The 14,767-nt window shown below is 45.7% G+C and overlaps 1 protein-coding gene across 5 annotated transcripts in view; it reads left to right on the top strand.

Annotated features, from left to right (window-relative positions):
• LOC133511849 (receptor tyrosine-protein kinase erbB-4-like) overlaps positions 1-14,767 on the top strand; it is a 286,982-nt gene that overhangs the window by 165,083 nt on the left and 107,132 nt on the right. For 4 of the 5 annotated variants that reach the window (XM_061840835.1, XM_061840837.1, XM_061840839.1 and 1 more), the window contains 2 exons: positions 6,175-6,361; positions 7,604-7,669. In XM_061840835.1, coding sequence (XP_061696819.1) covers positions 6,175-6,361; positions 7,604-7,669 — 253 coding nt within the window. The remainder of the gene's footprint in view (positions 1-6,174; positions 6,362-7,603; positions 7,670-14,767) is intronic. The other variant, XM_061840836.1, reaches the window with a different exon arrangement.

Raw genomic sequence — 14,767 nt, forward strand, 5'->3', positions numbered from 1 at the left:
CCATGCACTTTGAATTGGAAGAAAGGAATCAGGCTTTGTTTTGAGAGACCCTTTGATTAATTTCCAGAGAGGAAATAATTTAACAGTTACGTTTTTGTTGTTGTAACTTTCAGTGGTGTAAATATCCATTGCAACATGTTCTTTCTTGTGTATTTAGGTTTAAGTGTAACATAATAATTTACCGGTGCATTTTTTTTAAGTGACCAGGATCCTGTGGCCCACATAACTTGACATGAATAATGATACAGTATGAGTGGAGATGACATGAGACAAAAATTGTGCCACAAGACCAGCGAATCACAACCATTTGTGGCTTGAGATTTTCCAATTGTAATATATGTGCTCTTCACTCTGTAAAGGTTGGAAATTACTGCACTAGACTTACATTCAACTTCCATTCCCTTTTTCTAGTTCTGAACTGAAAACAGGCAAAATGTTAATTCCGTATTCAAATGTGTGGACAGTGATCCATTTGACTGATCATCCTGCGTTGTAGCACTCGCCCTCCTCTGTTTCATCATTCTTTCACCTTGGTCGCTTTGCTGACTGCAGCAAACCTTCCTCCTTCTCCATCCTATTTAGAAGTTGGGGATTGGAGGATTCAATTTCAAAACTGGGCACGTCTCAGTGACTCAAGTGAGGGGTTTGTTCCGCTGCCACACTTCCGTTCACAAATGCCCTGGCCTAGGGAGGAGGAAGGGGGAGAAATCCATTTTAACCTCGTGAATCTGGCTCTTGCTGTCTCTTTTGTTCACTGTTACTGGGACTTCGGGGCTCTCTTGGGATGGATGTGTGTGAGGTGGGTGCAAGGCTGCCTTTACAACACAAAATAGTTTTTGCACGATTAGGGTCAACATTATGTTGTTGGCAATGCCAGTACTACATTTCTGTATGTTGCTGTATCTTTTATGTGCAATGTGCTGGAAACAAATTAAGTGCAAACTTGGGCTTCTGCAATATCATATAATTAAATACTTGTATGTTCCCTACAAGGTTTACTTTTGTTGTTTTTTTAGAAGCTCATTTACTAATTGAATAAAGATGGAGTGACAAAACCATTCATAGGCCATGCAAATTTAGCTCTCGCTAATTTTTCAAACCAAAATAAAACTGGTCCATGTAGTAATCTCCAGAGTAGTAAGTCCTTCTTTAAGCTCTGGTTTCTGTTCTACAGGCATGTCGGAGCACCTTTTCCCTTTAGGTGCATGTGAGACACCTCACAATGAGGTTTCCTGTTTGGTTGATCTTAGTTTGATTAAAATGACCACACAAAGTAGAGTTGTGTGTTTATTGGATGGGCAAGAGCCTTAAATCACATCAACTTCCTTATTTATTTATTCTTATCTTTTTTTCTTCTAGAAATGTTTACTAATCCTATTTCAGTCTTCCTTGTTGCACTTGAACAAAATCAAATGGCAGCTTTGCGAGACATAATAGACTGCCCAAGGGGAAAAAAAAAAAAAAAAAACTATAAAGTGTGTGCCCTGAATTACAGTAATTGTCATCTTTACTTTCATATGCCCATGAAAGATAGCTAGATTTCATGGCACGTACTGCTATGTGACACCCTTTGCCTTTTGGAAGATTTAAATGGAAAGAATATGGAACAGCTCCCCAGCCAACACCACTGAACTTGAAGCTTTTCTTAGTCTGTGAACTTTGAATTTTGGTTGTCGTTGAGCAGCCCTCCCAACAGGGTGAATGTGTATTGTTAAATCAGCCTCAGCTGTTGCATCATCCCTACATTTTAAATAAAAGTGTTCTCATTTGGATAACTGGACATACTGTACAGTAACCCTAAAAGATGAGTTGAGCTAGCAACAGAGCTTCCAAGATCCTCTCTGTATCATCAGTAATCTTGATACATTAATTTTATTCTCGTAGCTTCTAGGGGTGAATCTTTCATAAGCCTCCGTCCAACAAAGTTGATCATATGTAGACAGTATATGCATCACATTGCTTTTTATTGCGTTCCTATTATCAAAGTATATCTGTTATTAGACACAGAGGAGGATTTTTAGATCTTATGTTAATCTTGGTGTTCTCCTCATGTACTGTCAATACATTTTAACTTTAAATATTGTGGTGTGTTCTGTGTGGACACAAACTACTGACTCATCCTTTACCAATTGACCTTTTCCAACACTATCAACACCAAACATGAAAACTAACTAGTTAGTCCATGACATACACTGCCTCTACACAAATGTTTTAGAACATCTCCATCCATCCATTTTCTTAGCTGCTTATCCCCACGAGGGTCGTGTGAGTGTTGGAGCTTATCCAAGCTAACTTTGGGTAGAAGACAATGTACACCCTGAACTAGTTGCCACCCAATTGCAGGGGAGAGAAACAAATAACCCACTGCACTCAAATCACACCTATGGGCAATTTAGAGTCCCCAATTAATACATGTTTTCGGCATGTGAGGAAACTGGAGTGCCTGGAGAAAACCCACACAGGCAGGTGGAGAACATCCAAACACAGGTAGGGCCGGGATGCAAACCCCGGTCCTCAGAATTGTGAGGCAGACGTTTTAAGTCGTCCTACCGTGCCACCTGTTTCAGACCATGTGGACTTTCATTTTAAATGATGTCTCACCATTTTACCATTTTGAACAGGAATGACCCTTAATTATGGAATACTGTGCTTAAAATTAAAACTTCTCCCTGCTGGTGAATTAACCAATGGAGGAACCAAATGAATAAAATAATGGTTTAGGTCATCATAAATGCTGTTCATCTCGAGAAGTTGGGTTGCAATTGAATAAATATGTTATCCAAGCACTCCAATTTCCTCCCACATCCCAAAAACATGAAACATTAATTGGAGACTTTAAATTGCCCTAAGGTGTGATCTTGAGTGCGAATGGTTGTCTGTGTCTAAGTGACCTGCAATTGCCTGACAACCCGTTCAGGGTGTACCCTGCCTTCATTCCCGAAGATAGCTGGGGTAGGCTCCAGCACTCCCGTGACTCTTGTGAGGATAAGAGGCTCAGATAATGGATGGGTGTTATGTTAAAAACAGTATAGTTATTTATCTACACTTTGCCTCCTTCTGTACTTCTGGCTTTTGCTGGCAGTGACACACAGACGGTGGGTTCATGTAACCATGATGGAGTGATAGCCAACTGTTTGTGCCCAGCACTGTTTTCGTACCATATTAATCAATGATAGCACATTACATTTGCAATTTATTTATTTGGGGAGAAGGGTAGCATATTGTTACCGATTAAACAATTTGGGGGAGCTCTACATGTATCGCAAAATAAGATATCTCAAAGGACTTCCATCGAAACTTATTTCACTCGTAAACTGTAGTAGTACTTAACTTTTTGTATGATTTCCTACTAAAGACTTGAAAACATCTCATCGGCAAGATAAAAAGCAAGTTTTAGACCCTTGCTGTGTTTTTATTCCCTTAAAGCTGTGCACTAGGCCGAATCGCTGCCCCCTTTGTTTGCCTTGAGGGTAAATTTAATGAGCACCCTTTAAATTTGTTTTTTATGAGGTTTTTTTTTTTGTGTGTGTGTTTCAGAAGCAAACTAGAAAGTAGCCCTCTTGAATTATCAATCTTTTGTTTTCCAGGTCTTTATTACCAAAGACAAAGTGCCTTTTCCCACAAAGAAGTGCAAGGCTCATCCTTTTCCAGTGTGTTGTACGACTTTCTTACTTTTCTCCTGAGACCATGTTGTATTTTTCTATCACCACAACATAAAACAAAGTTTGACGCCTCAACTCACTCTGCATCAACTTGACAAATTTAGTATTTCGGTCCCCATGAAGCTATCAGACACTTCCAGCAGAGTTAAACAAGGCCACTTGTACCATGGATACCATGGATGGATTTGCCTTCAACTAAATCCGCATAGAGTCACCAGGATAAGGACCGTCTGTTCCGACTAATTGGAATGAGCAGGGCAATGACGCCAGAGCTGCAGTTGCGGCTTAGTTACCGGAGGTGGATGGCCACACTCTCTGACAGCTGTCAGCCACAATGATTATGCCACTCGGCCAGGGCTTCTTAAGCACTTATATCAGCTCATTGCATCAGCTGCAATAGCTTTTCACACACATACACACTTGTTGATTATCAGCAGGCCAGTGTGGAAAGATTTATCTGACCGCCTGTCTATTAGTGACAGCAACCATGATGGCGCATGGGAGAAAGAGGGCACACCCTGTCGCTTTGATTCATTCAACATCAGCTTCTTCTTCTGTGGCTTTTTGCCATACTCTCCACAGACATTATACCCAGTCCTAAATGACATTTAAAGTGTGAAGTAATGCCTGCCCTTGTGCTGCACTCACCCCGGGCCCCATACAAGACATGAGCACTGAACCTTGTGCTGCTGCAAGTGTTGCAGTGTGGTCTCCAACCCTGGAGCAAATATTCTTCGCTCAGATGCTCTGATTCAACTCACTGGCATGATTGAATATGTAGAGAGTGACCTCGGAGGCACATGCTGTCAATGATATGATGCGTGATTGCGTTCTCTACACCTCCCATTCTCCATTTTGACAAGTTTTTTTTTCTGGTTCACTGTCTCCATTCTGGAATTGTAACCATTTCAACCAGCAATATGGTTCTATAAATGTGGTTTCATTTTCAAAAAGAAGGCTTAAAACTTCAAAAAGACCCTCAGTATATTCTGTTCAGTTTTCATTATTGGCAACAAACATTTTTTTCCTAGATTATATATTATGCTGCATAATTGCATATTTATGAAAAACAACAACAGTAAACACACACATAAATATAAACAGCAATTTGAATCAGGTGCAGGGATCAGACAAACTGGGCCAAAGGAAAATGTCTAATTACAAAGGCAGCTGGCAGAATGCCACTATAAGTCTTAATGCAATGAAAGAAAGCAGTCCTGACAGGGAGTTGGCAAAAGCTCAATCCAGCAAAGACTCCCAAGTGAACCAAATGGAAAACCACAGGTAGTCTAGACTGTAACTTTCTTTTGGCTTTTCCTATTAGGGGTCGCCACTGCGTGTCACCTCAGATGAACGCTCGTATTTGTTTTTTACACCGGATACCCTTCCTGACGCAACACCTCCCGGGGAGTGGTGGCCCCAGTGAGAAACAAACACACGACCCCTGGTTTACCAAACCAATGCTCTAACCACTGAGTTACGGGGCCTACAGACTGTACATAACAATAATGAAAAACCAATATCTAGGTACATCTGTTGATCAAAAATTAAAATAAATTCACTAAACATCATCTTTAAAGGAAAATTACGGTGGGTTGGAGTAACAATCTATCCATTTAGTCGTGTAATATGTACTCTGTTTCGATAATGTGATGTTAAATCCTCTCTCATTTAAAAGTGTTTTGAGAAGATTTTTATCGACGAATTTTCAGGTGTGCTGCCATTTTCGCGAGTCACACAACCTACGTCATGACATGGGACACCATTATGCCCAGTGATGATTTCTCGGATTTATCCTCATCCGATGAAGAAAGCTCACTTCCTGAGCCCCCGAGCTCCACCTCTTGGCGTAGCTCAGCTCACAACTCGCTTATCAGACTACGCGTCATTCCGCCCGAAAAACCATCCGAATATTCAACATTATTTACAGCCACAGGTTCAAATCTGTCTGGAAGTATTCCTCAATCTTCCCGATCAACCAATACTGCTATTTCTTCATCAGATGAGGATGAAAACGAGAAATCTGCACTGGGCATAATTGGTGTGCCATGTTATCGAGCCTTTGTTGCTTCACATAACATGTCACATCCGCGCACGTCGGTCACGTGACTCGCAAAAATGGCGGCACAACTGAAAATTCGTGATTGTCGATAAAAATCTTCTCAAAACTATTAAATGAGAGGATTTAACATCACATTATCAAGATAGAGTACATATTACATGACCTATTGGTTACATTGTTACTCCAAACCACCGGAGTTTTCCTTTAAGGTATGCAGAAGGTACTTCGGATAGAGGACCTTTTATGAACTAGACATCGGTGACCCATATAGAAACTGCACCAGAAAGATTAAAACACTATCTGTAACTATAGCATCAATGTACAAAATCCATGGGCATTAGAATACAATGCAATCTGGTTCAGATTTTGACCACATTTTTTCAATTTCCTGCCACTTTTCTTAATATTGCTAACACACACTAACAGAACCTTCCATCATTCTGTTTGCAGTCAATCCGGGAAGTGACAGGCTATGTGCTGGTGGCTCTCAACCAGTTTGACTACTTGCCACTGGAGAACTTGCGAATCATCCGGGGGACTAAGTTGTACGACAACCACTACTCACTTGCAATCTTCCTCAACTACAGACACGATGGAAACTTTGGCCTGCGTCAGTTGGGTCTGAAGAACCTCACGGGTGAGTGACATTTATTTCCACTGTGTTCTGCTTCAAGAATGTTAAGTGTCTCACAAACCATTGGACCCAGGTATTCATTAATAGACTGGAAAAGTTTTAGCGATTGGACCACTTGGGGACGTTTTTGTTCCTGGATTTCATTTTGACACTCCAAGCCCAGAAGCCATTAAGAAATGAAGCACAGGGAAAAGATGAGAACGTATTTGCCAGACTCAAAAGATTTGATTTACACTGTTGGTGTTATGGGTACCAGCGGTGGTAACTGAGAACTAGAAATGTTATTCGTAAGCATCAGTTTGTGCTCCAGTACAGTTGTGATACAGTAAATGATTGCTCATATATGGTACATTGTATATTGGGTGCAAAATAGATTACATTAAACTATAATTACATAGTGAAATGCATGCAGTTGAGTAAATAGTAATAGCATTGAAATAGTATGTAATACAGTCCAAATGGGTCACACTTATCATAAAAAAAGAAAAATCTATTAGTCATAAAAATGTCCATTTGCATTTAACCACCATGACCCACAAATACTATAACAGGGGCCTTTATTCTAGAGCTGGGTGGGTAAACTTTTTGGCTCAGGGGCCACATTGACTACTGCTTACATATAAAAAACGGGGGAAAAAAAAAAAAACCCAATTATGTGAATACTTCGATCTACCTTTCACGGGAACTGTGTTGTTTTTAGTTGCTCACATTTTTCGCCAGTACATCAAAGTCTGGAGTAAGTTCTGTTATGGCAATTCGGAGAACACACATGAAGTGTTCATCACTCACCTTGGATCTGTGAAATTTTTTTGTCGGTGTTCCTCACACTAAAATCTGTTTGCACACATGCGTAGGGCCAAACACCACCAGCATTCTGTGTACCACCTTCCAGATTTTAGGAAATTTGTTTGCGCTTAATGAAGCATAAAATTCATGCAGTTTGAAAGTTAAACTTTTAAGAACGTGTCATATGGGAGATCAATGAGTTCAATTTGCAGCTCCCGTGGCACTGTTTCAGGGTCTTGTGTGTGGGGACTTGACTTCAGCTGCCTTGTCAAATTTTCCTAAATCAGTCTGGCAAAAATGTCATGCAGGTTGTTTAACGATTGCCTTTATTTTTTCACTTCAAGAAGCCTCTTTAAGCATAGCCAAGGTGGGGAAATGAACAAACGACTTGTTTGAAATTTGATTTGAGAATAATGCAAACTTGGTTTTGAAAGCTTTGTTTGTATACATTTTATGCAGAAGCTGATCTTTCCCTTGGAGCTTCACATGCAACTCATTCATGTGTCAGTATGTTCACAGAAAAAGGTAAATCCCAAAGCCAATCTCTATCACCCAGCTCAGGAAACTCGTCAGTTTTCCAGTGACACCCCCCTGCAAAAAAAGAGATCCTGTTTGAGCTCCCACACTTGATAGACTTTCCCTGAACCAACAGACATTTGAGTAGTAAAAGAAGTCCTGGTCTTCAGGTTCAGTTTTTCTTCAGGAAACTAAATGAAATGACTATGTTGAAAAGCCCTCACACAAATGAAGTTAAGGACTTTTCTAACTGGCTTGAGTACATCTTCAAGATGCAGTACAAATTTACAAAGTGCTTCCTGGTGGATTATTGAGTGTAGGAAAATGATGTTCTTTCCAGTCAGATTAAGTGATCCATCTGTCCATCTATTCTCAATACAATTTCGTCCAGTTCAGGGTCGTGGGACAGTGGAGCTTATACTAGCTGAGTTTGGGCAAACACGGACTACATCCTGAACAGTCAGTTGCTGGACATTTATAGACACAGACAATCATTCCCTCTCACAATCAAATTGTGGAAACTGAAGCCATGCTGCAATCCACCAAAGTTAGACGAGTGCACCACTACACCATCAGTGACTGATTTGGCAATCTAGATGTGGTAATGTTAGCAGGCATACTCTGAGGTACCTTATGTGTCTTGATGACACGTTGTAATACAAATCCTCTCCTTGCATTTTTCCCTTCAGGGATTCCATGGCCAACAACTCCTCTGTTGTCTCAAAGTTTTCATTAATCCCGCTGACAAAAATTAAAAGCTGAGCAGTATCCTTTGTAATTGTGTTCATGCAATACCAAGAATACCATTAAATGACTTATTTTTTTGTTTAGCTTCCTAGCTAAAATTAATTAACTCAACATGGCAAGTCACTGTCCTGTGTGATAATCTGATCTCAAATGTGTTGCTCCTAGGACACAAGATACTTACTGTCTCTACCATACATTATTTCAGAAACTCTCCTTGGGAAAGAGGCTTGATAGTGTTTGCTTATTTGAATGCCAGCAAAACCTATCTCGGTGACTAAATCTTGAATGGCAGTTTGTCAGATAAAGGTGATTTGTTGAGCCGGCAAACTTGATTTTAACTGCTGAGCCATAGCCACCAATCAGTTCCTGCATCGATTGGCTGTTAGCATAATCACTATACTTGGTTAGAGAAGTAGGCTGTTATATTACAGTAAAACTGCAATCGTTTCTTACCAATTTAGACATACAGCCTTTGATCCGACTTCAGTGGAAAAAAGTATTTAGTAGTCCATTTTATATTAAACAGTCGAAACTCACTGTCAACTTTCCTTTTCTTTAGTACATTTATGGTTGAGAAGCGTTTGGAGCAGTTGCAGAGTAAAACCAGAGCAGCACAAGTCATTCAATGTATCACTCCACCGACTGCGGTATCTGGTGGAACCACTCGGCATTACGGACAAGGTCAAATAAATATAGTGATGATTTTGATATGGTTTGGGCGATTCTGTCCTGTACCAATCTTTGGTGGGCCAGATTGAAATGATCAACAGTCCATATGTAGCCCATGTGCCATAATTTTGCTACCTCCATTCTAAATTCTGATTTTGTAGGCTTTAATTCTTCATAAAACAATGGACTAAAATTCAGTCCAGTTATTTTACAGAATAAAAGCAACTGTGTTTTTTTTGTATCTTTTGTTAATTAACTGCAGCTGTTAATGCTATTCATCTGTCAAACACCTTTAGAAGAACTGATGCAACATTATCTGTCCACTTTTTATGGTCTGGTGGTGTGTGTGCATGATTCCCAAATTATGGAAATTAGAGTCAGACAATACTGGCACAAAATATTGAATATTCTGTACAGTTTGTGAGCATGCACTGTCTATGCACCAAAGCGAAGATGTCCAAATATATTTGCACCGTAGCTGCATCCATAATTGTTAGGCTCTGCCTATCAATTCATTCCTTTTCCAAGGCGCTTATCCTCACAAGGGTCACGGGAGTGCTGGAGCCTATCCTAGCTGGCAATGGGCAGTAGGCGAGGTACACCCTGAACTGGTTCCCAACCATTTGCAGGACACATAGAGACAAACAACAGTCGCACTCACAATCACACTTAAGAGCAATTTAGAGTTTGCGAGTAGTGTTTTGATGTCGAACAATAAAGCAAGTTCTGTTCCTGTGTCCGACACTCCGCCTCCGACTCTTTTTCTCTGGTGCGACACTGGTGACCCCGACGTCAGTCCCAGCGTTTTCGAGACTGAAACAAACATGGCAACCGGGATCCTCAAATTGCCGAGGTTTTGGGAGACGTCCGCGGCAGCGTGGTTCGCGCAGACGGAGGTTCATTTCGCCCTCCGCGGGATCTCAGATGATTCCACGCGTTACTACCACGTTGTCTCAGCACTCGGGAGCTCAACGGCGGCCAGAGCAGTGAACTTCATCACCTCTCCCCCGGCCCGAGATAAGTATGCTGGGATCAAGGCTCACCTCCTCAAGGTTTTTGAGCTTTCACGGCCGGAGCGTGCCCGACGTCTGTTGGCTATTAATGGACTGGGGGCCAGCAAACCTTCCGAACTCATGGAAATGATGCTAAACCTGCTGGGCACGGAAGAGCCCAATTTCATTTTCATGGAACTGTTTCTCAGGCATATGCCACCGCATGTTCAGGCGGCGCTCGCGAACAGTACTGTCACTGAGCCCCGGGCCCTGGCCGAGGAGGCCGACCATTTCTTCCTGGCAACCCAGCGCTTCTCCCCTGAGAAGCTGGTCGCGACGCGCAGTTACTCGCCTCCGGGCGCGGGGGTGGCATCCATCAGGGGCCCCATCGCCACCGACGGCCGTGCTGGCACAGGTTTGTGCTACTTCCATGCCCGTTTCGGTGCGAAAGCGAAGAGGTGCCGCGCCCCTTGCAACTACGATGCGTCGGGAAACGCCAAAGCCCACGCTTTGTAGCGGCCGTGAGCGTGGGCGCGAAGAGCCGGCTGCTGTTCGTCAAGGACAACCTTTCCGGGCGCAAATTCCTTTGCGACACTGTCGCCCAGAGGAGCGTCCTGACGGCCACTGCGGAGGACGCCGCTGGCGGGACTCATGGGCCACCCCTACTGTCCGCTAATGGCTCCCCTATCCGCTCTTATGGCATGAGGACTGTGGACTTGTGTTTCGGGAGTCAGCGCTTCACATGGGACTTTGTCACTGCCGATGTCTCATTCCCTCTCCTCGGCGCTGATTTTTTTTATGCCCACGGGCTGCTGGTGGACCTTAAGAGGGGCCGTCTGGTGGGTGCACTGACTTTTTCCACGGTCGCCTGCGTCCGCAATGAGGCGACTTGTGGCGGTCTCTTCGCTCTCGGACGGCACCAAGTACCAACTCCTCCTTGGTGAGTTCCCTGGCTTGACACGGCCCACTTTCTCCTCTGCCACGACTAAACATGGGGTCGAGCAACACATTGAGACCAAGGGCCCCCCGATTCACGCGAGGGCCCGACGGCTTGACCCCGAGAAGCTAGCAGTCGCTAAGTCCGAGTTTGCCAAAATGGAGCGTCTGGGCATCGTCCGCCGCTCGGATCGCCCGTGGGCCTCGCCACTACACATTGTCCCTAAACCGAGTGGCGGGTGGGGACCATGTGGTGACTACCGCCGCCTTAACGACGCCACTACGCCCGACTGCTACCCTGTTCCACACATTCAGGACTTCTCAGCCCACCTGGCGGGAAAAATCCTGTTCTCCAAGGTCGACCTGGTGCGTGGGTATCACCAGGTTCCCGTGCACCCCTCAGACGTTCCCAAGACGGCTGTAATCACTCCGTTTGGACTGTTCGAGTTTCTGAGGATGCCGTTTGGTCTTAAAAACGCGGCACAATCTTTCCACCGTTTAATGGATTCTGTGCTCAGGGACTTGCCATTTGTGTTCGTCTATTTGGATGACATCCTCGTCGCCAGCTCTTCGGAGGATGAACATCTGATGCACCTCCGCGACCTCTTCGCAAGACTTGAGCAGCATGGCCTGATCATCAACCCGACGAAGTGTGTTTTCGGGGTGCCCTCTATCCAGTTCCTCGGGCACCTCATAGACAAGAACAGCGCCGCCCCCCTTACGGCAAAGGTGGAAGCCGTCTCCGCTTTTCCCCGACCTCGCTCGGCTTGGGGCCTCCGGGAGTTCCTGGGGATGGTGACTTTCTACCACCGGTTCATCTGCCGGGCGGCCCACATCATGCGCCCAGTCTATGAGGCTCTTAAAGACAAGGCCCCCAACCGGGACGTCGAATGGACGGCCGAGAGAATGGAAGCCTTCGAGGCTACGAAGGCCGCGCTGAGTCGTGCCGCTATGCTGGCCCACCCGACCCACGGGGCCCCTGTCGCTCTTACTACCGATGCATCGGACTACGCTGTTGGAGCTGTATTCGAACAGTGGGTCGGCGGCGCCTGGCAACCGCTTGCCTTTTTCAGCCGTCAGCTGGTCCCCGGGGAGCGCAAATACAGCACGTTCGATAGAGAGCTCTTCGGCCTCTGGCTGGCGATCCGCCACTTCCGCTCCCTATTGGAAGGACGTATGTGGACCATAAACCCCTCACTTTCGCCATGTCCAAGGTAGCTGAGCCGTGGTCCGCCCGCCAGCAACGCCAACTGTCGTTCATCTCTGAGTACACTACGGACATCCAACGCATCGCCGGCAAATCCAATGTGGTCGCGGACTGCCTCTCCAGGGCGATCGTCGGCACTGTGCATCTGGGTCTCGACTACTCCCGCATGAGCACAGACCAGGCCTCGGACCATGGGGTGCAAGCCCTCAAGACTTCTGACACGGGTTTGGGCCTGGAGGAAGTCGTGGTTGGTGACTCGGGCGTCAGGTTGCTGTGCGACCTCTCGGCTGACCAGCCTCGGCCGCTGGTCCCTGCAAACTGGCGAAGAGCTGTTTTCGAGGCGGTCCACAACCTCTCCCACCATGGAAGGAAACCGCCCGTGAGGCTGGTGGCCCAGAAGTTCGTGTGGCGTGGTCTCAAGAAAGATGTGCAGGCCTGGGTCGACTCGTGCGTGGCTTGTCAGCGGGCTAAGGTGCATCGCCACACAAAAGCCCCCTTGGGGCCCTTTGCTGTCCCCGAGAGGAGGTTTGACCACGTCAACGTCGACTTGGTAGGTCCACTTCCTCCCTCGCACGGATTCACCTACTTTCTCACCATGGTGGACAGGACGACCCGCTGGCCCGAAGCCGTTCCCCTCTCCTCGACAACGTCGTCAGACGTGGCTCGGGCGTTCATCGGCACGTGGGTTGCACGCTTCGGGACCCCGTGCGACCTTTCCTCAGATCGTGGCCCTCAGTTTACCTCTGAACTCTGGAACGCAGTCGCTGAGAGTTTGGGGGTCAAGCTGCACCGCACTACCGCCTATCACCCCCAGGCAAACGGTCTTTGCGAGCGGTTCCACCGCTCCATGAAAGCAGCCCTGCGTGCAGGCTTGACGGACGGCAACTGGTTGGATAAGCTCCCGTGGGTCATGCTCGACCTCAGGTGCGCCCCCAAGGAGGACCTGTTGTCCTCATCCACCGAAATCGTCTACGGCCAGCCACTGCGGGTCCCCGGCGAATTCATCTCGGACGCCACAGCGTCCTGGTCCGCAGCCAGGCAACGGTCCTCCCTGATGGAGGCCGCAAAAGGGTTCGCGCCATTTCCCACGTCGCAACATGGCTGCCCGGCTGCCCCGTCACCTGCACTCTGCGGATTTTGTGTTTGTTCGTCATGACGCCCACCGTGGACCTCTCCTCCCCCCATACGACGGGCCGTTCAGGGTCCTGGAGCACGGGGATAAGAGCCTGCTCGTGGACATTGGCTGCAGACCCGAGACTGTTTCTGTGGACAGGGTCAAACCCGTGCACCTGGACATTGCCCAGCCTTTGGGGTTGGCCCTCCCCCCGCGCCGGGGTCGTCCCCCTTTGCCCTGTGCCCCTGCGCCTGCCGGGGTGCCCTTGACACCGCCTGGGCCCTTGTCCCGTGACTCAATGGACAGTGCGGCCCCGCCCCCCTCGGCCCTTACAGTGCACACCCGCCTCGAGTTGGGGTGCGGGGTTCCGCACGGACTGTTTATGTTGTTGCGCTTCCAGAGTAAAGGTTAACAGAGTTCCCGCCGTTATGCGAGTAGTGTTTTGATGTCGAACAATAAAGCAAGTTCTGTTCCTGTGTCCGACACTCCGCCTCCGACTCCTTTTCTCCGGCGCTACAATACTAAATTTACTAAGAAAAAGATTAAGTTAGTATAACAGACAGAACATGGTGTGTGTGTGTGTGTGTGTGTGTGTGTGTGTGTGCGCACAAGTCAGCAATGAAATGACAGCATCGTAATTTATTGTGATTATGATTCTTAAATCAGCCAAACAACATATGAAATAGGACTGCCATACTAAACAATTAAAACACAATCTTGCTAATTGTCTTGATTCTGATGGCTAACCATGTGAAGCTCCCAACTTTGCCTTGGTGCAGTCAAATTAAAATAGCTTTTTTCATTCAGAGATAACCAGTCATTGCTGTTTCCTCCCCACCTAAAAGAATATTCTGCTTCATAACTATCAGCTCTCAATACGTAATTTTTAGTAAAGACACAGCAACTAAGGCATTGACATGTACAGGGATGAGAATTTTCCGCCGATCGGCGGATTTCCGACTTTTTCAGACCAAAATGACCATTCTCGAGACAAGCGCAAATCCGTTGAGAAGATTTGGGGGAGGGGGTATCGTGCGCCTGCCTCTCGGTGGTGGGTTCCGAGCTGCAAGTTCAGCTTGGTGCTAGCACAAGCACAACTATCATATACCATTGTAACTTGCTCGGTAGTGTAAATATTTGCATTTTGCGACATAAACATTAAAACTTGTTTGCAGCAGATTACTCAATTGGACAACAGAGTTATACATTATAACGATCCAATCGTGTTAGTGGTTAATTGAGTTTCACCATTGCCATGTACATGTGTTGTCAGTTCTCAGAAATTACAGTGTAACTTGTTAGTTAGCCAAGTAATGGCACATGGGACTTAGATAGCGCGAACTGAGCGACGGTGTGTTCAAAGTTTTACGATGGCGAAAGTGTTAGAAAATAAGGATGAAGATATATAACATAATAAAAGGATCAATCGTATTAACTATTAA

This window comes from Syngnathoides biaculeatus, chromosome 14 (assembly GCF_019802595.1).
Source record: "Syngnathoides biaculeatus isolate LvHL_M chromosome 14, ASM1980259v1, whole genome shotgun sequence".
NCBI lineage: Eukaryota > Metazoa > Chordata > Actinopteri > Syngnathiformes > Syngnathidae > Syngnathoides > Syngnathoides biaculeatus.